At 40.9% G+C, this 27,099-nt stretch overlaps 1 protein-coding gene across 2 annotated transcripts in view; it reads right to left on the reverse strand.

The window, feature by feature from the left end:
* Nucleotides 1–27,099, reverse strand: part of sdk1b (sidekick cell adhesion molecule 1b) — a 293,093-nt gene that overhangs the window by 85,638 nt on the left and 180,356 nt on the right. For both annotated transcript variants that reach the window (XM_029246761.1, XM_029246760.1), the window contains exon 5: nucleotides 18,270–18,403. In XM_029246761.1, coding sequence (XP_029102594.1) covers nucleotides 18,270–18,403 — 134 coding nt within the window. The remainder of the gene's footprint in view (nucleotides 1–18,269; nucleotides 18,404–27,099) is intronic.

Consider the following 27,099-nt stretch of genomic DNA (forward strand, 5'->3'; position numbering starts at 1 on the left):
CTATCTTTCGTTGATGTGAAAGGAAATTTCCATTTAAATTACTGCCTGAAAACAACCGATGGGAAAAAAAAAAATCTGCCTGCATAAAGATCACAATCATCACTCAAGCAGATGTCAGTAGCTGTTTATGTACAGAGTATGTCAGAAATATTCCAGCTTCATCAATGTATCAAATTCTCTCCTGCACGAGTACGTCTGTCCGAAAAGCAGCACTTTAAGGAACCTTGAATAGAAAATGGAAATAAATAAATGAATAGGATATCATTATGTTGAAACACGACACGTGGCCCACTGACCACAAAACGAGTCCGGCCGCTCCGTCGACGCCTCTGCGCTGTGTGCTCACCCTGTGTGCTCAGTATGTATCCCGCATTGACTAATATTTACCCCACCAGTTACATCACTATAAAGACAGTAATTAAGGACTAAATAAATAAGCTCACTCACCTGCCTGAAGACGGCTGAAATTTCTACGGTGCACACAACCCATATATTTTTAAGGCTGGCTTGTGATGAAATGGGTCGAGGGTGGGGGGGACAGGTGGGGGCGTGTAATAATTATTTAACAGACAATAGTGCAGTTGTTAAAGTATTGGCAGCCTGCAATGGACTGCACTGTGATGCCCAGGACAAGAGAATGCTCAATGATGTGTGGGACTCATTAACAATGGAAACCATCTCAGCCTCCTGCTGCTCAGGGTTCACGCCCCCCTGGCTCCCCTCTCTCTCTCTCTCACACACAAACACGCCGACACACACCAGGGCACCTTCCCTTGATTCGGTATTCTCTCCGCATGGCCTCAGCCTATTGATTGACACATTCACCTTTGTTACACTGCAGATTGCTCTGGCGCTCAGACATGCGCGGGAGTGCGCGCGCACACACGCGCACGCAAACGACCGGTGTGTCTCCAGGCTCGCCTCTAAAATCTGACCGAGGACTCCGAAATGGTTTTTTTAAAAAAAGAAAACTGCTGTTATAGTATCTGGGGGGCTTCAAAAAGAGGAAGAAGACAACGATGAATTTCACTCACAGAAAAAAGAAGAAAAAAAACTTCTTAATCTTCAGAGGAGAGTGCATTTAACAGATAAATTTTCACAAACTCGATGGGTATTGAAGTTCGGTATAAAGAAATCTCGAATGCCACGAATGACATCGCTGAGGATTCTCCGTTGAGGGCCTTGGCAACTCCTTGACCGAACCAATTTGGCATGTCAGTCACAGTTACAAAGGAATCAAGCGGGTTCCTCTCTTCGGTCAAAGCCACAGGCATCACACCTATTTACCATCACACGCAGATAAGCATCTTGATATTTTATGCAACAGTTTGCAATGGAAATGCAAATGGAATGGTTTGTAAAATTTATCAGGCATGTTTAAATGATGCAATAAAACTACTTAAAATGAAGCATTGTCTTAAAAACGTAATGTTCCGCTGACAGAAATCGGAAGCCTAAAAATTACCCCAGAATTGAAATAATAAATAACTGTGCGTCACCATCCACACACCTGGAGCAATTTGCATTATGACTTAATGCTGTGATAATTCATGCACTACATGGGTTCAACCACAATTTTAATCTCACTACTTCTGGTTAAAAGGAGATTCCAGACGAAGTTGAATTTTTTAAAAAACGAACTCAAAATGTTATTCTCCACCCCGGTCTCAGATAACGTTTCCTTTTGTTTGGTTCTGAGCCCTAGCATACTCATTGTAATTCTAAGCAGCTCATAATTAACAGTAACAGAACCTGTTGGTTCAGTGAAGTCGTTTGACAGTGCACCTGGGAAACATCACAAAGGCCTGCGTATTATACCTCCCTATATTTGGTAAATTCGGCTCTGACAGCGCTATTCTTTTCACACATGCTCAATTTCATGTCCTGAGTACTCTTCCAGTGTAACTTGGTTGTGCAGCGAACCTTGTTCCCTTGCTGTTCTGCAGACCACGACGCCTGGCTATCAAAAATGGGCACGCACAAGCACACGCACCCAGGACGACATGCCAGGAGCTTTGACATATTAACACCTTTGTCGGGAATCGGTGCACTTTATTCCAAAAGGAGAAGACGATATTTGGCAAACTGAAGGCTGTGGTGCAAGTGTGCGGTTCTTAAAAAATTGTTCAGGAAAAAGGCAGTTCAAAGCCAGAATTGATAATACTGGAAAAAAATACCAGAATTACAAACAATGTGAACTTCTCTTTTCAATGTGCTTCAATATCACTGAACCAGGCAAAAAAATAATAATATCAATGCAAAAGATGGTCAATTTTATATCAACTTATTGCAAACAATCAGTTATTACTGTGTCCAGCAGCATGGCTCCTGGGGCTAAATAACTGTTCTACTCACAGAATTCACTCTTGTCCTTCCCAAAAAGGTAAATCGCTAACCATAAGGTACAGTGTGAGACCCATGTGGTGTACAGTATAAGGCTTCCTTCAAGTATACAATGCCTCACTAGACCACACCTATAAAACAGAACCATAGTCAAGAACAGAGTACAATCTTTTTGTACATTTTCAAGTGATAATAGCTGGTTTTATTATTTCACTGCGTAGCTGAAGTGTAGCGCTACACATTTCACCAGGAACAGTTTGCACTGGACGATGTACCATGTTCAAGGGATTTGACTTGGGAAGCTTTGGGAAGGTATAGCGGTGGTTAGCGATGTCACCTTGCAATTGAAAAACTTAGTAGTACTACAGTGAATCCCTGCTGTAGGTTCAAATCCCATCCCTCCATCAAGGTACTTACCCTGAACTGCTACAGTAAGAGTACCCTGCTGTATAAATGAGGAGACCGTTGTAAGTAGCTTTGTGCACAACATAACACTCTAAGATGCTTTGGAGATACAGAGTGACCCACAAAAAATGTGCTTTAAATGTTCTTCAAAATTCTGTGGCTCTGCCCATATGCTGCATACAGCACATTATTCACTCCTAAGTGGATCCTGTGCTCCTACTATAGATTAGCTAGATAGTTAAGATGGTATAGCTAACCATGTTCAAGGTTTCACGTATTTACAACACATTTAAAATAAGTCACCCTCGTCAGGAACACTGAGAGGACACTGACAATTAAAATGAATATTTTTGTTATTTCATACCAGAAAAGGCATAGCGTTGTGTTGACTTTTGAAAGGTATCTGTGGTGGTTCATTATTCATAATGTGTATGTGTCATTGTCAACAACCGCTTGTCCCGAGCGGGGTTGGGGCGAACCGGAGCCTAACCCAGCTTCGCAGGGCACAAGGCCCAAGGGGCAGGGGACACACCCAGGACGGGACGCCAGTCCATCACAAGGCACCCCAAACAGGGCTCAAACCCCAGACCCGCCACACAGCGGAAACCGGCTGAACCTGCCGCGCCACAGCGCCCCACTCCAACATGTATGTGGTAAAGTGATATTAATTTTAAAAAATCACTTGAAAGTAACCATTAATGAGAATGAATTAACACAACCAGAAGCTAACTGGATGAAACACTTGCATATAACAAAATATTGTAATGTGACACTGCATGCTGAGCCAGGCTTTGAAGAAATACTGTACTTGTCTTTGTATTAATTTTTTTTTTTTTTTTTGCTTGGAAATAGTCTGTTTCATCATTCTTATTTAATTCATTTTGAATCAACATTCCTAATAACAGCGATTTAATATAAATTAAAATAAGAAATTATTTTCTTCAAATAGACGGGTTAAAAAAAAATCCTGTATACTTTGTTAGTGATTTGAATAAATTTGCAAGTACTGTTACAAGAAAAAATGAAAACGTGTAATTTTGTATACTTCACAACCTCATCTACAGTTCAGAATAGAAATTATAGACTATTCATGGCAGAAGCAAGTGTTCAAAAATATTGATAAAAATGCTTACATACACACACAAGAAAGCCAAGACTTTGTGCATTCAATCCTTTAATTTTGCTCTTCACACAAAATCTTATTTACGAATGAATGAATATAGTTAATGGATTCCGTTGGGTGTATTACATTTTAATGTGCTACATTGTAGGTTTTCCAGCTGTTATTACTAGCTGTGTGTGCTTTCAACAGTTCAGATTTGGGTACACAAATATAATATTGTGTGAACTTGTACAGGTGGAAGAGTAAAGGTCCTTGTGCTTTATTCAAACTATTCGTAGCTTATGTAATTTTTATCTGGCACCTGGGCGCTGTATATTTTTGGAGAAAAATTGCTCTTTACTCAATTAGAGAAGAATAATCCAAATTTAATATCGGTTTTCATCTAAAAATATGAACAACAGCTATACCTTAACTTATTAATCAAGTTAACACATTTATAACAGACGTCTAACTACTTTTATATGGCAAATAATTCTTGACATTATGGGTTGCTTTTTTTTTGATCCAGTCAAGCTTGTCATTACAAAACAAGGGGTGATTAATTAATGACAACTACATTAAGCACTGAGCAAGTCTTTCAATTTTTAACTGCAATTAATTTCTGACAATAGCTTATTACTTCTTAAACGTCATGGATACCGTGAAATTTAAAAGCACCTTGAGTGAATGTATAAGAGGATAATTTATTTCTTAAACGTGGTCTGACCATCACTGATTGGATGATGAGAAATATATTCATATCTATATCAAAAATATGATTCACCCTAAAGGAACATGGTTATCGGTTTACTGGGTTTCGATTTGGGGAGAGGGAAGTCTGGGGGGCTCCGCTTGGACTACTGCCCCCGCGACCCGGTCCCGGATAGGCGGAGGAAGATGGATGGATGGATGGATGGATGGATGGATGGATGGGTGGGTTTCGATTTCTCCATGATCTTAGAAGGAGGAATTAATAAAAAGAGCAAAAGAAAATTCAAACGTATACACAAACGCCAGAGTTAGAAAACTGTCAACATTAATCTTCATTAAAACCAATCAAGATGTTTTTATGAATTGAAGTCGAACTCCATGTTATTGTTGCAATCATTTTGCTGAAACAAGTCAAAACAATAAAACATAGAGCAATGCTTCTAAAGCAATGAGTGATTTTAAGATCATATAGCCTGTGCTTATGCTGAAAAAATAAGAGGAAAAGCACAGTGCAGCACTGTTCTGCGGTTGTGGTTTCGGTCCAGACCGAAACCTGTGTTAAAGACCCATAAAGAGAGTGCGGGTGCCAGCAGGATGCAACTCTGCTCTCAGTGGTGAAAGTAATCTTCCAGCTTTATCATTGCCCTCCTGGTATGGAAATCAAGTGTACTAGGGCTTTCAGTTCATATGACCTTGCTGCCGAGATTACAATATTGCTCCATTTATTTCCTTTTGAAAATCGCAACTGACGACCGGCCAACTTGGGGCAGAGGGTAGGAGGGTGTGGGGCGTGGGATTAAGTAAACTGTTCGGAGACTAAAAGACCATTGATCTTCCCTTGCTCCATTTTACCATGGTTCATTTTTTATCTTTTGTGATTTTCTAATTCCCTTCAAGTTAAAAAGGAAATGGCTACCGTATGTACACAAGCTGCCACATGGAGATACACTATCACCGCTGTGCATCGGCCGGCACTGACAGCCACAAACAAAGGTTACATCAGCAGAATGCAGACATCCTGGGGGCTCGGTTCTCCTGAGCAGAGGACAGCTCCACCAAGGAGGAGCTTGCTCCAGAGGACAAAAGACAAAGCAATCAACCACAACACAATACTTTTTATTATTATTATTATTATTATTATTATTATTATTAACATTACACTTGTGTAGTACACTCCACAAGACTTCATACAGTGTATCTTAAGCCTATTGAGTAGTATATGTCTGCTAAAAAGAAAAAATTGGTAGGAATAACTTACACATCTTTATTAATTTACATTAATTACAGGCAGCATGCCACAAGAAGTACGGTATGCAGGAAGATAGAGGACACACACATACAGCATACTGAACACAACATGCACACATAAAGAATGGAGCATTGTTGGTAATGAGAAACCCATACACACACACACACACACACACACACACACACACACACACACTAACACCTATACAGGTATGCGTCGCTTTACGACATTTCGGGCAGCGACGGACCGCATATATGATGGTGGTCCCATAAAAATATAACAGACTGAAAGATTCCTATGAAAGAGTGACGTTGTAGCTGTCGTATGGGTCGTAACGCAATGCATCGCTCACATGTTTTAAGCGTATTTAGTAAACAAGCCAACGGTGCTGCCAGACATATGAAAGTATATACGATTTATGTGTAGTACATAATACATGATAATGATAATGAACAACTCTGTTACTGGTTTATGTATTCACTGTACATTAGTTTTTATTGTTATTTTAGAGTGTACTCTTTCTACTTAAAAAAGTATCGTAATGTAAGACAGTAGTACCGTATGCTCCATGGTGTTCGCTCAACGACAAAGTCGAACTGCGACTGGTTTCACAGAACGAAGCCCCGTCGTTAAGCGGTGCGTACCTGTACCTACTCACCACGCTAGTAATCATGCTTCCCTAACACATAGACGTAGTTACCATTAAAAAACTCCCAGTTTCCATGACTGGCCCCTATTTAAGGCTCTGCTTAACAGTAAGAAAGGATTTCCCTTGAAATGAGAGACAGAGACCAAGGCTGCTGAGAGTGATAGAATAAAGACTATTGAATCCACAAATCCTGACTCCGTCCTACTGTCCCAAGGACTGCTACATTTGTCACGACGAGTGATTCTTGAACATGACTTAACGTACAGAAATGTTTAGCAAGCAGCTTTGGGCCCCATCAGCACTTGCCGACTTTCTCTTAGAAGTCTCCGGTTGGCATTTTGGAGTTTCTCGAGGTGAAACTCAGGGAAATAACATCCAAGGCTTTGAAAAGGCTGGTTCTCAGGCAGTCAGCTACCAGCGCTGCGGCCGAGGACAGGAATTAACATTATTTTGGCTGCGAAAGCAGGAAACCGTGGTCTCAGCTATCCGTACGTTGCTGGCCATTGCACAGGCGCGCACATGCTCCCGCCCCTCCTCGCAGAAAAGCGCTGAGCATCAACACTTTCTGAGCCGGGAGCAGTGAGAAGTGCAATGCTCAGTGGTGCTCCCTCTGAAATCGGAAAATAAGCTCCTGAGATCCGGTAATGCAATTTAACAACCACACAAGAAATTGTCAGGGAAATGATAGTTCCTTTTTTCCCTTTTCCCCAGGAATCTCTGCATCATAATAGGTAAAACAATTTAAGGGCCCTACCTCCAAGCAAGATGCAAATATTCAACTTAACTAATGGCGAAACCTCTCCAACTGCAGTCGATATAATGGAAGATAAGCCTTTTGGGATATCAGAGAGGGTCTTAGCAGTGTGACACTCTGGCTTGTGTTCAGGTTCATTTCCATATAAAAATGTACAAGCTAAGTCATGAAAGCTGATCCCAACAACTCAGTTTATAGGATTTCTGCTTAAATCCAAAACATAAAACCTGGTAGATTGGGGGAAAAAATCAAGGTAACCTGTTTTAAGGCCCACTTAAAAATTCATTCATCAGTATGTTAATTCCCTAATAGGACTCTGATTGTTGATGCGTTTTAATAAGATATGTAAAAAGTAGAACAACATAAAGGTACAATACAATCAGCTGGGGCTGAAACTTAAGATCAAATTTTTTTGAAAATGATGAAAAAACCCAAACAGTACACCCACCATTGTTCCAGATCAACTGTATCACAATCACACACTTTTGATTCGGACTACTCGGTTCATGTTTTCAAAAAATTAATAAGACACATTAACTTGTTAACTTTGTGTTTCAGTAAAGTTGGCTATATTCCATTTGTAGGATAGCTAAGCGTTCCATAATATTTTGAGTATCTAGTCCCGTGTGTTGATGGCAGGTCATTTCTGTATAAGTCATTGTTTCTCACTACATCACAGCATTGAGGCACAGCTGTTCTGTCAAAATACAAAAGACACACTTTGTATGGGAAAGGCAAGTAGAGGAAATAGCTGAAGCAGTCAAGCTGTGTTGTTTTTTGAAACTATTTTCACTGTCTGATGAGGTGTTTGGTCCTTGGTTTGGTTAACAAACAGCAGCAGCAGCATATTTATTCTATCAGCCATTCAGTTCCGTGGTAAACAGCTGTGGAATAATGTATGCTACCGTTACCAGGCCAGTTGTTTCAAAATAAATTTGCATCGTAGCTGCATCACCACCTTGTCCTACGTTATATTCATGAAGCACTGGCAACTGCAAAGCCCGTCATGGTTTGTTTCTTACATATTTTATTTCTTATCACCGTTTTTGCGCTTATATGACCATAAAAAATGTTTAACAGTAAGGTTTTTAAAATGTCAGCAGTTCAGGAGTCTATGGTTTGATTGTCATTTGCAGCACTGGCCTCGAAGTGGTAGTAAATGACAAATACCAATAATATTAAAGTAACTGCTTCTCTGAAGTCATTGCATTAACATCCATTGTCTCAAATGGCATTGCAAAATGGCTTTTTGCAATTTACTTCCAAAATGGTATAATAAGGGACCTGGAGTGGGCAGAATACAAAATGATAGAGTGAAAGTACGTGGCCTTTCTGTGCAATGTAGCCTCTATTGTTGTGCATATTTAACCACAATTCAAAATAATTACAAAACCACAAAAAGAGAGCGAATTTGGGAATGGGAGGTATTTTGCAATTATGTTTGCTGTACATAAAATTATTAAATGAATATTCATTATTATTATGTTTATTCAAATTGTTTGGAATAGGTACGTTTTTTCCATGCAACTCTCAAAGCACGGCTGTACCGCCGTACCAGACTGAAAGCTCATTACCGCTACTACGAATAAAACAATCTGCAGCTACAAATAACGAACAAAAAAGGTAAGTGTGAAAGAAATAATAACTATTAAATCAAACTTAATTATGAACTAAAATAAAACCATTAATTATTTCATAATAAGAGAGGGTTTTTCCTCACATCAGGGGACAGCAGGTACTAAATCAAAGAATGCAAAACACTGCCGTCAGGATAATGGAATAAAAACCCTGATTTACTCATTTTAGAAAATAAAGGAGAAAAAAAATACTTATTGCAATGTTTCTATGGTAGCATATTTATCTGAATCACAAGGTGCCTCCTAAGAGCAACCCATTGCGCTTTACTGCAGTTAAAGTGGACGGTGTTCAGCTTCTGCGATTGACCACACTGCAGCACACAACACTGTATTCGACAATGCCAGTAGTAGTTACTGGACTACAGAGCCCACCTTGACCCCCTCCGCAATGGACCTTCTGGGCTGGCAGTTCACATCTCTGAAAAAAACACTGCATGCTTTCAAGAAAAGAAAGGCAAAAAATCAGCAAAGCTACATATATGAATTGCACACCCCAGACAGAAATTATGTATTTCACTGCATAAAACAAGAAGAATTCTGAAATCTGGCACCAGGGTTACTTGTGATGAACTGAAACTGAATCTTTAAAACTAAAAAATCCATTTCCCTCCTCTTCCTGCATGCAGCATATTTTCCAGACCACTATACATCGACCCTTGCTTAACTATCTGAAAAAACTGCCATGTGAAAGGATGTGGAAAAAAACAGCAGAATTCAAATTCCTTGCAAGGCTCTTTAGGTTCTCTGATATTCCAGACACACATTGCTAAGCCGCTGTAATTAACTGCAGGAGATTAATCCTCAATGTTTCAGGATGCTCAGCAACACCGTTCCCAATACAAATGATTACACCGGCAGAGTGTAAGTGTATTACCTGTTATTCAAACATACACAGGATTAGTTAGGGTCACATTCGATAGCTATATTACCTCTGAAGGTAATACCCCATGTGACTGTTCCAAGTTACTGAATCTTCTCGAGTGCTGTTGGGATGTGCTTAAGCAATCGGTACCATTCCGTAAAGCGAAACCTACAAGCCTGTTTACCACGTAAGCCTTTCAAAGGCGGTCTTCAACCAGCAAACATGGTCTGCAAATCAATGACTGAATAAATGCATTGAGAGTCGTAAGTTTAATTAATCCTGGTAATGAATAAACCCGGATGAATTAAAACCTTTTTCTTGACTTCTTTTTGAAGTTTTTAATTTGCTGGTTTTGCTTTGATGACTGCTTTTAACGGTATCGGGTTAAGTCTTCCGAGTATCGCCTCAGAAGAGGGGACAGTCCTCTTCCGCGCCGAAACGTCTTTACTGCACATATTAACCTTTTTCAGAGAGAATCTGGGCTGTGTGACCCATGGGGAGCCTTCCTTATAGTCTCTCAACCGAAAAGATATGCGAACTGGAGGTTTCGGGACACGGGTTTTGCAGGGAAAAGAATGTCCCACCGGTGCAAACCCTACTGGGCTCCATGGTGCCAGAGGGGCTAGTGAGAGTGATGTCCTTCCTTCTGCAGTCCCTACAAGTGTGGAAGCTGAATGGAAGCTGAAGGACTCCGAAGGTCACTGTAATCACAGAAATCCTCTCCCGAAGTGCCCTCGGGGCACTTATCTTTTCCTGATTGCCTACTTTTGTTTGAACTGTCCCTGTTGACATTTAGGCATGCAAATGTAATACGAGTCCAACGCATTTGATTAGCGAATCTCTTTAAAAGCACACGGTGTGGGCCTTGCCTGCGAATGTCCACAGACACCCCCATGTGCAGAACCTGAGTGGGAGCCCCAAAAAGTAATTTGCCTTAAGTAACAGTCCAGTGCACAAGTAAAATGACCGGGCTCTTGTAAAAAGGACTGTGGCGAGGGTCATTAGAAGCCTGCAAAGTGCTTTGGCAGTCTGGCACGACCAATGGCCACCTATCTGTCAGTGACACATGAACCAGCCTGACTAATGGGTGTCGGGCCCCATCATACACATTCAAATTGTCTCCATATGCTTGTGCAAAACAGCCAGAGAGGAGACACTGAAAAGTCCTACTAGCCATGACCAGACATTTTATTTCTGTACGTCTGCTCCTGGCATCACAGGTTTACTTAGTCCAAAAATATCCCGTCTGAGCCCAACCGCATAAACAAACCCAGCACACAATTAAAAACCCTGCAGCTTTTTATGGATGCATGTGGGACTCCTGGATGTTCACCTGAATGCACACAGACACCCGCAAGCAGCCAATCCTAATCACATTTCTTCTAAATGCTTTCAGTTAACAATTTCATTTGTGCTAACAGAATAATTAGATAACCCACGAGGGTTACATCTCTGCCTTATCTTGTGGTGGAGATGTACGGACAGGGCTTAAACACGTACCCCCAGAGAGGCCATGAAGAAGCACACGGTTTTTTTTTTCTCCAGCTACTTTAACATGCAAGATCTCCAATACCACAAACTATAACTGCTTTTCTGGTCTTTTTCCTAAAATGCACAGAGGCCCAGTTTTCAAATTCGCAAAGTAAGTGGGACATGCAGTGTTTTAAGTAACAGTTCACTTAATAAACAGCTGCGCTATATGCCTACTGGCTATAAAACATAACGTTGTTCAGGGATGCAGTCTGCGACCAATATGCACAAAAAAGAGCTGGAAAGTGTGAGACGCACCTCATGCAGTGATTAAACTGCTGCTCTTCATGAATACATATTTATTTTTCACATTAACTACTCATATGCATTACAGATCTCACATACTCAGGATCCCCAAAGCCTCATGAATATCTCCCGGCTTTAAGTCACATATTGTTTTCCATTAGTGATCCAAAGTCACCGTCATCCTGTTGGAATAAACAGACAGCTGAGGCTGTTATTATTGGAAAGGTGTTATTCTCCACCCACCCAAACCTTCCCCCCCCAACCCAATGTAAGCAAATGCTGGAGGTACTGGAGCTCGACCTACTTACATCTGCCTTTACATTTACACAGTATAACCAGCATGTAAAATAAGTTTAACGAAGGGCTGCATCATGCCTTCGAGAAGATGTTCATCTATTTCCTCTCACTCCTTACATAGTTTACAGTCACAATGAGTGCATGAAATGGATTTCACACAACAGCAACTCAGAGACTCTGCTTTCTAACATGACCGAGTGACAGACTTGCTTTACGCAAACAAACCAGCATGTAAAGCATATTGGGCATTTTGTGCAGCTGTGATGGTGTTTTTCCTTTCTTCACTGATAAGATAGGATTACATTTCCATTTTTGTTATCAAATAAAATTCCCACGACTGCAGTCCACTGACGAAAGGCAATCCCCAGTGACAATACAAGCAAAAAGAGAAGACTGTTTACTTCCCATTTAATTGTGATGCTTTAAAGAATATAGCCAGAAATGTGAAGAGCCAAACAAGTCTAGCCACATTTATTGCTCAAAGTCCCATTTCATTGCGGACGCGGTCAAGCAGATCTCCCACATTCATCTTGTAACACTCCCAGTCTGGAGACGACATTGTCATTTTTGAAACTGGAGCTAAGACCATGGAATGCACTCTACCCATAGACATGGAGATGGGACAGTTAAGACTCCCCGCATGTCATGAGGCCCTGCGGACTGCCTGCTCGAGTCCACTTCCATTCGAGAGCTCCATTCAGTTGAAGTGTGACAAGGTATAAAATCAGAGATATTAATAAGCAAACAGAGATTCTCCAAGGACAAACACAGTGAAAATAAAGCCAATTAAAGGCAGCGGTGAATGGGAGGGAGGGGACCCACAGCTTTAAGTCAGAGCCAATTTGTGAGTCGAAGCCCATGGCTCGAGAGACCCGAAAGCAGTAGATGATTTTTTGAGGGGGGAAAAACTGCACAAAAAAAACTAAATAACAAGAAAACACAGAAAGGACAGAAGGACAGAAGCACATGGAAAAAAAAAAAAGGATATGATTGTTTCTCCCCCTCTAAGCTTTAAAATAATCAGCAACAAAACCAGTCCCCCAACTCCTCGGAGAGCCTCCACGGCACAGAAATGCACCATTTGTTTGAGTCTGATTTGCATAAAAACTTTATGGGCATCTTCATTAAATCTTAAGAGCAGGATTTACATCTTAAAATATTTGACATGCTGTACTTGTCTTTCCCCTGCCTTGACATTCCAGATGTCCCCCACTGCACTGCACTGCTCTGCCACCTCTACGCAAGTCATTCCCCTTCCCAGAACAATCAGGATGCAGGAGTGGACGGTCTTCACACCCCGTTGTGGTGTAGCTCCAGACGGAGGTCACCCCATCCATCCTGAAACAAGGCAGGTCTTGCTGACTACACTCTGCACTCCTCACATTCAACCTGGTCAGAAATGCTCAGGTAACAGCAGGAGAGAGTACAATTTCTACGCCCACTTCAAACCATCAAATCTGGCTTTGGAGGTAGACAATATCAAAAGCTCTGCAACTTAGTAGTGGCTGATGTTTCACTAAAAATCAGGAGGTCTTTACAGTTATCACACAACTCAAAAATGAGAGAAGATACAAAAAAAAAAAAAAAAAATTTCTGAGATTTATAAAAACTAAGACTTATCAATATTTCATGTGGATATGGACACAACACCAAATCCTATTGTTTGCCTGACAGAGAGCTTCAGAGTGAGTGAACCTATAGCCTCATTTATCAATTTGTAATGTTCTCTAATTTATCTTTTGGACAGAAAATAGATATATCTACCCTCAAACGGGCAAAAACTGTACTTCCAGTCAATTTCTAAAGCTGCTCGAAACTCCCATTTGCTCCCTGGAACTGGAATTGCAGTGAGTAAAACTTCGAAAAGGATTTTAAAAAAACAGATACCAACCTCTCAAGCTGAAAGATAACCTAGAGTGCACTGTACACACCTGTCTAGGAGTAGGGCTACAAGAAGGTTTTCAGCTTCAGCTTCTGCTTACGAAAATATAATTTCCGCTGATTCATGCTCAGAAAAATTGTATCGCTCTTTTGGCTCTTTGGAGTCTACACCAAAAGAACTTTTCAGTTTCATAAGAGGAATAATACATTTCATGACACAGACAATGTGCAGGAGAAATTGTCGTAATAGAGGCAATGATTAAGGCATCCTGCATCTGTTGAAGAGATTTCTCACAAGCCTGTCCTCCGCAAGCAGGAGAGGACGAAGACCGAAAATGGATGAGGGGCACTGCTGAGGTGACACCAAGCGCGCACTGCTGACAGCCCTTCTCAACATCACTGTTATTTTTTTTTTTACTATAGGAACCCCCCCAACCCTCCCAAAGCCTGAGCAGAAGGAAGCTATTCCTCCTATTTTTACTTTTTTTTTTTTTTTACCAGAAAGAACAGAGAATAAAGACCTCTCTCGGTAGAACAGCTTCGTAGGCTGACTGTGAACAAATCTGAGAGTTACCCTCACTCTACTTTATACTCTGTTCCTTCTCCCTAAAGTGTTTTGGCACTCTTCCAAACCCCCTAAAAAACTGCTGGCATTTCCTGGTAGCCACCTTCATTCTTTAAAGATCCTAGTGAAATATTCATAGAGCAATATGCTTCTAGTACAGTCTTCAAGACCTCCGCGCAGTTAAACACCCTGTCCTGTTGTGATCAATCTAGCCAGCTTGCTGAGTACTGCCCCTTTTGCACCACCATGTTTGCACACTCCAGGGTATGGATCTAGTTGTGAGATCCCATAATTTCACACCAACCATCTGTAGAGAGTTTTCTCCCCTTTTCGCTTTAACCTGCACCTACAGTTGGCCTGTAGGTAGAGTTGGGCAACCAGAGCTCCGAGGGTGTTACGTTGCACGATGAAGGCCGCTACTTGTCAAGTGAAACAAAGCAGCCGACTCACAGCGTGTACAATGGTGGAGTGCGTTTGTGTTCAACCTCTTGAGTTGCTGTGGGTGGTGTGCTTTGAGCAGGAGACACGGGAATTGGGTGATTGGCCAAGACTAAACTGGGAAAAGAGCGCATTTTATATATAGTTCATTCCTTGTGGTAAACAGCTAATTACTCAAATTCTTAACAAAGAAAGCAAGCCTTCACCGTTGGACAGCCCATTCATAGATTTTTTCGTAGTACAAAACAGACAACACACACACACACACACACAGCATAAGCGGTGAATATGTCCTGTGATGTAAAATACAGCCCTGTGAAAGTGAGGTTTCCAAGCTGAAGAGCACTGCCTTTGTTCAACAACCCACGGAATGACTTTGACAGAGATGCAAGGTGGAATTACGTGCCCCGTTGCTTACAAAACTAAGATAATTAGCAACAATAATGTAACGACCGAGTAGCTCGATGTAAATGTCACCTCCACGCCAATAATGCAAAAATCACTTGATGTTAAATATAATGAAATTTCCAGACCATTTCAAGTGCGATTATAAAATGTACGGTACAGGTTTAAATGCAAGGCTGCAGATCCGAAACTGCAGCTGACCGCCTAGCTAAGTCTCAAAGTCTTCATCTGAGGAACGAAAACACAGCAGAGCAACATGTAGTAAAGCAAAACCTTTGCCGGTGCATCAAAAAGACGCAAAATGAAAACAGCAGCCAGTACCATTTGCCTCAATTAGAGTGTTCCTGCACTCCATTTCGGCACGTTATTATTTCATTAATCCCAACGGTGAGCCCAGCATCTCGACGGGGACTTGTCTGCGGTGCAGTTTCTTTGCAAACAACAAAGTTTGTTGACAGAGACGGTGGAGCGCGGAGATGAAAGCGGCAGAGCCTCCAGAAACGAACCGCGCTCCACTTCCCTTCCGACGTCGGCGGGCCCCCCTCGCGGCCTCTGCACGGCGACGCCCCGACGGCTCGTTGGAAGAGCGACGACGAGAGGCTGCCTTTGTCACACCTGACAGGGATCTACTGGAGGCTAACAGTGACTCACTTTTCTACTGACGAGCTGAAAAAACCATCCCCGCCATCAAAGGCCTCGAAGACAACATTTAATTAAAATGTGAAAATTTCCCCCAAAAGTGCTGCAGGCTGTATGTGGCCATTAAAGGCGTTAATGACGACCGTACCCCCCAGTCCTCTGTCAGAGGGAGAGAAATAAATAAACAAACACACAAACACCTCTGGTGGTCAATAATGAACATCTCAAAACTCTGTGGAAGGAGACCGAGTGTCAGGATTTCATTCGTCATTGAGACAAGATTATCGTCCGGCATACAGCGTGCCAATTTGAGCACCTCAGAAAGGACAAGCAGGACGATCGTTGCAAACACAAGGGCGCAAACAACCACGTCGAGAAACTTACATTATTCACACCAGTGGTAGTTTCCGTCAGCTAACGAGGCAGCTCCTAATGGCAGCGGTCAACTTTCTACAAGCAGCCCTTAATGGGTAGGTGGAGAGGTCACGACTCTTGAACGTCAGATTGATGACATTCAACTCATCTATTTTCGGGAAATTTATATGACAATGTGCAAGTTGTGGTGAAAATCTAAGTTACCTTCAGAAATGATGCATATTAATCTTGAACTTTTGTCCCCTCTATCCCACAGCCGGTCAAATCACTCCTCCTTTTATATATGAAAGGTATTTTTTCTTCTTTTGAACTAATGCTTAATCCTTCATATTCCAGGTTGTTAAAAGAAACCCGAAGTTCAGTCTGCAGCATTAATTTGAAATCTAATTTGGAGCAAAAGTTTCCTTCCGTTCACCAAGAACTTCTCAGCCGTGCGATAATGGCTAGTTGCGCAGAGTAACTTTGCAGGCTTCAGCTAAGATTTTACTTGTACTTTAGAAAGGACTCCCTGCCAGGTGGAATTCTGAAAAGCTTCAAAAATCACAGATGAAGCCGCTTTAGTACTAACTACTGCTAATGTATTACGTCAAATGCACTATAACCCTATTCAAGAACAAAATGAAATAACATCTGCGGCAAATCCATTTAAGGTTAAATATCAAATGACATCACACTGCTTTATTCTGAAATCATATCAGTTCAGTCAGTGTGGAAAAGGAAATGGTAATGCAAATAATACATATTTCATAAATATGTACTCCATAATATTTTGTGAGAATGCTTTCTAAAAACACAGAACAGCACAGCTGAATAAAACTTTCATGCCTAACCGATGTCAGTTATATACAAGTGAGCACAGCAGCAGTGGTGTACAGCAATGCACATTCAAAGTTATCAGTTTATATTGAAATAGATGAAAAAATACATCAGTGTAGAGTGTGTGTGATTAAAAACATCTTTCCAGAAAGAAAAATGATGCTGCTTAGGGAACCTCTGCCGCTTTAAAGCAAGAAACAAGGAGCAAGTTTACGGTCTGGAAAACCTTACTAATGGCTTGACAGATGATATGACTTTTTCTGTGTTACATGCTGGTAGCTTTCATTATTTAGAGGGCTGCCATTTTAACAGTGTTACTGAGGGAAATGGTGAAAACCTCTACATTTCCATGGATACATGATGAACAAAGGCCGGTTCCAGGTAAAGCATAAATCACATGGGTTCACGGGGACGCATGCGAACGTGGGCATTAGTCCCCACGCCTTCTCGGGGAGTGCGGAAACTGGAGGCTTGCCAGGGAGGGAGAGCGAAACACCTGATGAGGCGGAGGACTCACACGGCAGGGGGGTTCAGGTAATAAAACCTGCTATCCGCGCCAGCCAAACGCTCTCCTCCCTCTGCTCCCTTCACAGAAATCCGTTCTGAATTTACCGGGCCCATCAGAAATGAGAGCTTTCTGGAAACCCAAAACAGCCGGGCAGGGCAAAAACTACAATCCAGATTTTAATTTTGTACTGGCCTTACTGTCAATTGTCACAATAATTAGGGAGAATGTGCCCAACACAGATGTTCCCTGATCTGTTTACTTTAGATAAGTGGCTTTATGTAATCTTCCACACTCATTTCAGACCTAAAGAATACACTTTGTTTCCTCATTACTGTCACAAACTGATCAATGAAATTTTGGCCAAAATAAATACCAGCTGTCAATTAAAAAAAAAAAGGGAGAAAAAAGGACTGGCATCTGTAATTCTTCACTGTCTTCCTTTGATAAATTCAGATGTATATAACCGCACTAATTAAACCCAAGTTCAAGAGCATCTGGAGTTAGTCGAATGTAATAATGTTAATGGAGCGACGTAACAGAACACATTTTCTTCAGTTCTGCAGTATTTATGGTGATATACCACGAATCTTAAGAAAACGGACCCATCGGAAATATATTTAAAACCACTCAACTGAGCTAGAAAACTAAGGATGATGAAAAGACAATGATAAATATTAAAATATTAATAAATTCAAGTCAGCAGCAGCATCACACACAGAAGACTCCTACATTTTCCTTCACTCCACAGGAAGGATGCTCTTTGATACTATTTTTGGTCAGCATCACTGCCTTGTATGAGTCATCCACATTCAGCCCTGGGGCTAAAAGGTACGTCTTCTGTCTGTAAATTTACTCACCTGCAATACTCAGGTAAGTGGACGGACTTGTCTTGTTCTCCCCATTCCTTTCGTTCACGGCTTGGACGTAGTACCTTCCAGCATCAGACGCGGCCGTTGCCAGCACCACAAGCTGATTATCCAAGGTGATCGCTCTGCGAGAAGAAATTCCACAGACAAAACATGACAGTTAATTGAAATCATGTGAAAACAAAAACGGGATCACTGAAATTATTCTTAACATTAAACTTACATGTCACTTCTGTTGCATACCAACACACTTGTTTTGAGTTGATTTATTTAGCAGATGCTTTTCTCCAAAGCAACTTACAATAGATGCTATGTAGTGTTACCAGCCCACACACCTTATTCACCACGGTGACTTACACTGCTAGATACACTACTTACATCGGGGTCACTCATCCATACATCAGTGGAACACACTCTCTCTGTCACTTACACACTATGGGGAACTTGAACAGCATGTCTTTGGACTTTTCTGGTCATTCTGACCACAAATTCAGTCAGCCCTTCTGTGAAGTACTGTCTGGGCCTTTAAAATACAATATGTAACACCTTGTTGCAAAGCAAGCCAAAACAAAGCAAGCACTAATGTAGTTTATACATACAGGCTGAAACTGCTTGTTCCAAGCGGGGTCGCAGTGAACCAGAGCTTAACCCGGCAACACAGCGCGCAAGACTGGAGGGGGACACACCCAGGACAGGACGCCAGTCCGTCACAGGGCACCCCAAGCAGGACTCGAACCCCAGACCCACCAGAGAGCGGAACTCGGCCAAACCCGCTGGGCTATCGCATCCCCCGAAGTAGTTCAGCTCATGCCGAATTACATTGAACAAACCCATTGTGCTTGGACACAAAGCCAATTCTTCTCATGTGTGCAGTCAAAGTTAGAACTTTTTGTTAGAGGTGAGGTGTGGAAAGCACACACTGGAATTAGCATCATCAAATTTAAATTGGCTGGTGGGGCAGGACCCTGTCTACTCTTGCTCTCTTCCGTAAATTGGAAACTATCGTTGCCGATGGGAAATGTAGGGCACAGATAGACACCACGCTTTTCTAACTGCTCAAAGCAATATTGTAAATTTTATTTAGCTGGACCCATGGGGTGCACTCGTCTCTTCATTCCCATATTTTTTCCCTAAAAAACACTTGACACTGAAGTTGTTGTCTGCATGGTCCCCTGACTCTAATGAATCACACCTTCCAACGAAAAGCATCACTACAACCCGAATCTGTGGGTTCCTTGATGGAAGCCTCACAGACGTGTGGTGTGAACACACACACACACACACACACACACACACACACAAAACTAAACCACATGAACACCTCAAAACGACTCCCTCCTGAAACGCAGACAGAGAACGTATTCCTTTCATGCTGCTCCCCATACAAATCCGACCAAAAACAGTTTGACCTTAAAACACATATTTTAAGGTAAATATTATTTTTTTTATTGTATTCTCAGTAACTATATCCTATACATAGTATTGTATGACCATAAATGGTTGAGAAAATTTTACAAGCTACCTGGGGATTTTTTATTTTACTAACTAAACCTTCAGTTACAACAAAGGGATACTGTGTTAATTGTTTTTTTTTTTAATTAATACAGTAAATAAACACCATAATCTTCAGTGTTTATTAATCTCAGTTCATTCATGCAGCTGCTGCCACTTTCCTTATATGAATTAATACACTAGTATGTTTCCAAACTGAAGCCAACAAAGACTTATTTGTACTAAAAGGGGTTACAGTCAACCGACCACTACCTTCTTTCCCTGTTAGCTGTGATTAAATGAGGATTAAAAAAAATCTATTGAAACAAAACAGCAATTGAAGTAGAAGCTTGGGTGGAGATTGGGCAATGTTGATGAAGATGTATTACTTTGCTGTTTGTGCTTAGAAACCTGGCTGAACATCTCGTCTCTAAACAGAAAGCGTATAGGGCATAAAGGCACCCTTCACAGGTGCTAAATACAGCTCTAAAAAGGTCAAATAAGCTTGCTTTGATTAACATTTTAATTAATGATGTTGCACAAATAGAAATGTCTTGGCAGGCAGTGGGAGAAATCTATATTGAATTCTATTTCGAAAATGCTTCTGCTCTTTGCGACTGATTTGAAAGCCAGTATTCTGCCTTAGGAGGCGCCGCCTGGAAGTATGACAAGACGCTAAGCGTTCGAATGGATCAGAGGTATGTATGAGCACGTAACCTGGTTTGCTCAAGAAAGAAACACACGATCTGCGTACAAACTGAAGTCAGGATTGGACCCGTTCAGATTTACACTAATATAATTCTCCTGATGAATGGCTACCGATGAGGGTTCAGTAAACACAGAGCACAGTGTGAGATAATGGGTAGCCTTGCCTTGTAAACCCCCAGGAGTGTGTGGGCCTTTGATATCAGTCCAGTTGTAATTACACATGCTGCTAGGAAGGTATATGCAATTTTAATCCAGCTTTAAGAAAAGAGCTAGGAAGCCCAGGGTGATTTAGAGAAAATCTGCAAACAGAAAATCTATTTCTCCTTTTTTGAAACCCTCACCTGCACGCACTGACACCAGCAACTTCTCATCCACAAACACCTGCATCCAACACTTATGAACTCGTTATATCCATTTAAGATCTTCACATTGTTATGACACAACCATCTCCACTCAGAAACCGAACAAAACTCAAGAAGGTGTGTGAAGAGAAGGCAGATTTTAGCGTTGCTTGACTGGATCCCCCTGTGCTCAGTAATGCGCTGCTCGCCAAATACGACACAGTCTTTGAATGCACCCAGTGTTCGCTGTTCCACTGAGCAAGACTTCTGACAGGCTTCAGCTTGTATGTCTGCAGGCCTCCACCAAGCTTGCTTCTCTACCTTGACACACCGGGATTCTGTGCAAGAAAGTGACGTATTGTACAGGAACACTGAGATGTTATACAACTTATCGGTTCTGCGGTGGGCCAAAAAGAAACATTCAGCTTACACACCGAGACCCCAGGTTGGAAAAGCTGTGTGGGGCCTGTGACTGATGTTTCCTAGAGTGGAAAAGAATTTAGAAGGAGATTTTCAACACACTCGAACTCAGCATTACCTATATTAACGTCTATACATTTCATCACGTTGCAGCTCTATGTAAGGAACATTTGAGAAATTTTTCAGATTCACAAAACATTCAGAACACCCAGCTCACACACCTACGATCATATCCTGCCCCAACGTGGCTGTGACTGGGGTAGAGGTGACCACGAAGCTGCTACAAGGCTTGTTGCAGGAGGCTATACATCAGAACTTAAGCTTTTGTTGCTAAGAGGCATACAAAAAAAGGGGTGTGCCCCCTATAAAGCAGAACACACACTTGCATGACAAGAGGGGGTGAAAACAACAACAAAGAGCGGGTCGCGGCGAATCGGAGCGTAACCCGGCAACACAGGGCACAGGGCTGGAGGGGGAAGGGGACACACCTCGGACGGGATGCCGGTCCATCACAAGACAACCCAAGGAGGGCTCGAACCCCAGATCCACCAGAGAGCGGGACCCGGCCAAACCTGTCGCGCTACTGCATCCCCGCATCCTCGCAGCTCGTGAAGGCAAGGAGCTCTTCCCCAACACAGTCCTCAGTCGCCCTGTGTTTTCTCAGTCCTCAGACCAGCTTCCTTAGTTCTTCCCCTGACTGTCCCTCTACTATCAGCCAGCTTGTTTTCTTTATTGAGAGAGATGTGGTGTCAGGTGCGAAGGATCGGGTCGGGGAGGTGCTCTATTAAGGTCAGCCTTACCTTAGTCCAAATTTCCTCCTCCCAAACTGGTCATGGGCTACACCCACACAGTAGAGACTACTTTCGTTTGTTTGGCTTGGTTTGTGATATTTCTTTCTTTTGTTCCCTAAACACAGCAGCTGCGTTCAAAAACAGTCTTCACAGTTTATGACATTACCTCACTGTAATGTTCTATCGGAATTGCACATTCAAATCTACTATTAGATTTTAGAGCGCTATAGTTGCTATTTAATGTTCCACTCTTGTTCTTATTTTTCTTAATTTCGTGGAACTTTCCGCATGGGAACATGCACATTACCGAGAGGACAAGAGCAATATTGTGACAAGTATTGAAAAACATTTAGGATTACATTTCTAGGCATCACTTGCGCCTGCTTTCAGAATATTGGCTCACTTGTTTTCATCTACTGATCCCAAATCAATTCAGTTCAGTAGTCTCGTGTGTTGGACAAAGTAATTAAAATGTCACCAGCTCATACTGAGTGTTTCTGTTTCCGCTAAATATCATGCTGTGTGAGGCTCTGCGTATGTATGGTGATTTATGATGATAATTATCATGTGTCCCAGAAATCTCAGCAAAGCATTTACAAAAGACTAAAAAAGGCTCTTGCACCTTGGTACAAGTAAACTATGTCATGGAAGTTAATCTAACATTGCTGCGTCTGACAAACTTCCAAATTCTTTTTTTTTTCTTTTTTTTTTAACATCCCAAGCCTCCCATCCCAGTGATTCTGGGATAGCCTCCGGGCCTGTGCAACCCTGACCAAGACCGATCGGTTATCAAAAGTGAATGACTGATTTTATTTTTAACCCTTTCTCTTCCTCAGATTTTTATATTCGTACACTGTGACTCTCCTTGAAGAAAAGAAACAAAAAAAAAGATAAGTGAATGAAGGAGCCAAAAAAAATCTCTTTTCATCTACCTTCTCTTCATACATTTCTCATATAAATACATACGGTAAATAAAATTTTAAACATATTGAGCTAAGCTTTTTAACTGAGTAAGTGTTTTTACTCGCAATAACATCATCAAGCAACCAACCACTACGTAACAACTTGACTGGTGTTCTGTCCACAGCAGAGGTTATTAACTATGGATGGTTGATACAGACATACATTTGTTTGATGTGAAGGCTCTCCTTGCAAGAGGATGACATAGAAGCAGCTACTCTGAGTAGTTCTGCAATATTAGAGAGCTGTTAATCAAAAAATAAACTACTACTCCATGCACCTTGAATTAATAAAGGTTTATTTTATAGACTATAAAACGTACAGGGGAAATCCCACAATCACATAATGGCCAGTGATTAACTGACACATATAAAACAGAAAGCAACATGTATAAAACGTAACAAACGGCACCTTCACATATAACTATCCAAAGAAATTTTTAAAAATTAAATGAGATCATCCCTTTCTCCACCACCAGTGGAGGTCTTCAGAACTTTCTGATTTCTTGACTAATGGCCCAAGTACTCCGTGTGTTACTGTCACAGCACTTCAGTCAACCGAATCACTGTAATTTTCCTCAATTCTGATCTTTAAAAAGTGTCATTTTTCTCAGTACTTACACTTCATTTTCCCACTTTTTGATTAACCGAAGATTATTACGTTATTGGATGTCTAAAATGTCATGCATCTCTAGAATGTTCTTCACTGTTCTCCACATGCCAGTGTCATTCCTACTCTTTCAGAATATGTAGGTATGATAACCATAAGTATATGTTGGTAACACTGAGCTCATATTAAATTAAATTAACACTTTCAAGAAGCAATGTTAATTAAAACTCCAAACCTTTAACCTTTATTCGGTACACTTACTGGCCACTGTACTAGGTACACCAAACATGTAGTCAGAGGGAGCCTCTTTTACCTCCAGAAGAGTCTGAACATAAAGCAATAAGGTATTGTACACATTCCACAGGGTTCTTGGTCTATGCTGTCTTAACAGCTTTGCACGGTTTACCTTGACTTTTCACAACACATTCCTTTTGCTAACACTGCATTCCACCTTATGAAAAAGATGCTCTACTGGCTTGAGTGGGGACTGTGCAGGCCATTTGAGTAAAGCAAAGGCATTCCCATATTCATGGAACCATCCTGCTGTGTGCTTCGTAACATGGCACATGATCCTGATGGAAGTATCACTTTGAGAAAGGCTACACCGGCCATGAAGAGACACAAGTGGTCAGCAACAATGCGTAGGTATTTAGTGGCATTGTAATGATGTTCAGTTGGTACTAAAAAAAATCTAATGCAAATCAAGAAAGCATTCCCCACACCATTACACTAACGCTACAACGCCTGGCAGGGCGGGTCCATGGATTCATTCTTTTTAGGCCACTTTCTGATCTTGTAGCAACTGGAACTTGGATTGAGGAGAACGGGCAATATCTTTCCATTGTTCGATTTTCCAGTTTTGGTGAGTGAATGGAACCTCATTTTCTTGTTCCAAACTTACAGAATATGAACCCAGTGTGGTCCTCTGCAGCTGTAGCTGTATACTTCAAAGTTTGATGGGATGTGTTTTCACGAATGCCTTTTTTGATACCACTGCTGGACTGCTGTTATTTTTGCACTTGAGGCCTTCTGTTAACTTGAGCAATGCTGGCAATTCCCCTTTAAATTCTCTCATTAACTAGGTGTTTTTGCCCACATAAGTGCTGCTGAATGGATATTTCTTTGTTTATCACACCATTCACTGTAAGCTTTTGACACCACAGTGTGCAAAGACCCCAGAATGGTGCTTGTTTCTGAGAGGCTAGAACCAGTGTGGCTGGCACCAATGATCATGACATGTTCCAAGTCACTCAGATCATGTGTCTTGTTTGTTCCAACATGCATTCAAATTGCAACTGAACCTCTTCACTCTTTTGCTTCATATAAAGTCACAACCATGTGACTCAATAACTGGTTGGGGCGAGATGTAAGTGTAATACATACGTACACACATACATGGAAACATGGTGTAAATGTTCATGCATCGTAACTTTATGATCATGCCCAGATAAGCCTTTACACAGCCGCTACTCCTGTATTGTATGTAAATGTTTGTGTACCTTTTTTAAAAATAAAAAATAAAAAAATTATAGAAAGGTGATCAGGATTCGTCTATTCTCAGTTTTATGCACCTACTTGTGCAACGAACATCAGTGAAGTGGAAAGAAACAAACTAGGTCTACTTAAGAATCACATGTCCGGAGCAATGTCTTTCCTTCTCCTAATGTAATGCACAAATTGTATTTTATCTGAGATGTATATTGCTTTGGAGAAAAGCGTCTGCTAAATGAATAAATGTAATGTAATAAAAGTAGTCACATGTAAGGCAACTAGTAGTGTACTGGTTAGAGCTGCTGCCTTTGAACACAAAGGCTGCAGGTTCAAATCCCATATCATGCTGCAGCACACTTGAACAAGATACTTGCTGTAGCTTGCTCAAGTGAAAATCATCCACTTGTATAAATGGATAAATCGTTGTATCTTCACACTGAAATTCACTTTGGAGAAAAGCACTAGATGAATGTAAATTAAATGACCTGCCATCAAGGAAGGGTTTAGCACACAGAGAATCTATGACAAAGTAATACAGGGGACAATGAGTGTGTATATATACAATAATACAGGGGACAATGAGTGTATATATACAATGTTATGAATTATATAAGGTTTTGGTTTAGAATTTCTGTGAGCAGACATAATTTGGGGTTATTTTCTAATTGTAAAAGATAATGGAAAAATAATATTAAGTTCTGAAAAGATATTCTTTAGTCTACCTTAGATAAAAAACAGAAAAACTACTCGGGGGGAAAAAAAAAAAAAACTGTACAGAACAACCTTTTCTCAAAGTGCACATCTACTGTAAATTTACCCTGCAGGGCATGATAGACTGCTTTATCAAAAGTCCTTGCAGAGAACAGAGAATGGCTGAAGATGGAGTGATGAATGAAAGTTTTATCTTATGCGTATTTTCTGAAGCAACCTGCTGTCAACCATCAGAAAGTATCAAAAAGAGAATTGCATGTATTGAAGGACTGTGCAGAGAAAAATAACGGCTCTTATGCAGTAGAGCTGCATTCTGTCAACAACATACAGCAACTTTACAACATTGGAACTAATTAGATTGTGGTGTTGCCTTTTCAGCGGTAAGATAGCCTTTTATTGAAACTGTTCCAGACTGACACTGCATTTGTCTATATACATGTACACTCATCCCTTGCATAATGGGGGTAATGCGTTCTGTGAAATCACCCCATAAGGTAAATTCTCATTTTGAGGGGATCAAATTGCAATTTTTTCTTCAGGGTAAAAATATAATTAGTTCTCACATAAAAAAAGAAAAATTGTCACCTACAATTAATTAGAAGACCAAAAACAAAAGGAACATTATATGCATGGCAGCAATAATAATAATAATAATAATAATAATAATAATAATAATAATAAATGTGATTTGAGACTGAAGCTAGGGATTGTCTGAAACTGGCGGGATGACGGGACATTTTTCTCCAATGTTATCCAATATACAGCATAATTAAGTTCTCGTACATAGTTATTAAACAAATTTATTCTGTTCAGGAACTTTATTGTATGGTCCTATGAGTCTTTATTCCATGTTTACTTTGGTGCTGTTGACTGATTGCTCTTTTTTCCTTCTGCCTGTATTAATAGAAGTGCTGATTACTAAAGGGATCAACTTAAGGGACCAACAATTTCAGAAAGAAAACCAGATTGTTGCTATTTCTGTTCATTACGGAGAGTTAGGGGTAATATTAGGGTTGCATAATAAACAGCAAAAAGAAAATCACCTGAAATTTCACATACATAGAGCCCCACGGGGATTGTCAAGAAACTAAAAATCATCAGGTAGCTGTGTCGATAATAATGCAGCTGTAGGATTCATTTTATTAAAACTCAGAGGCATTCAATTAAAGTTCAAAGTAATCAAGGCAGTTGCTTCAACCAAGTCCCCAAACTTATTAAGTGTCGCAAATGTTAAGGCCACAGGACTAATTGAGGCAGTGTGGTTTGGGACCTCCGCTCCAAGCTCCGGAGAAAAATCTT

The sequence above is a fragment of the Scleropages formosus genome, chromosome 20 (assembly GCF_900964775.1).
Source record: "Scleropages formosus chromosome 20, fSclFor1.1, whole genome shotgun sequence".
Taxonomy (NCBI): Eukaryota; Metazoa; Chordata; class Actinopteri; order Osteoglossiformes; family Osteoglossidae; genus Scleropages; species Scleropages formosus.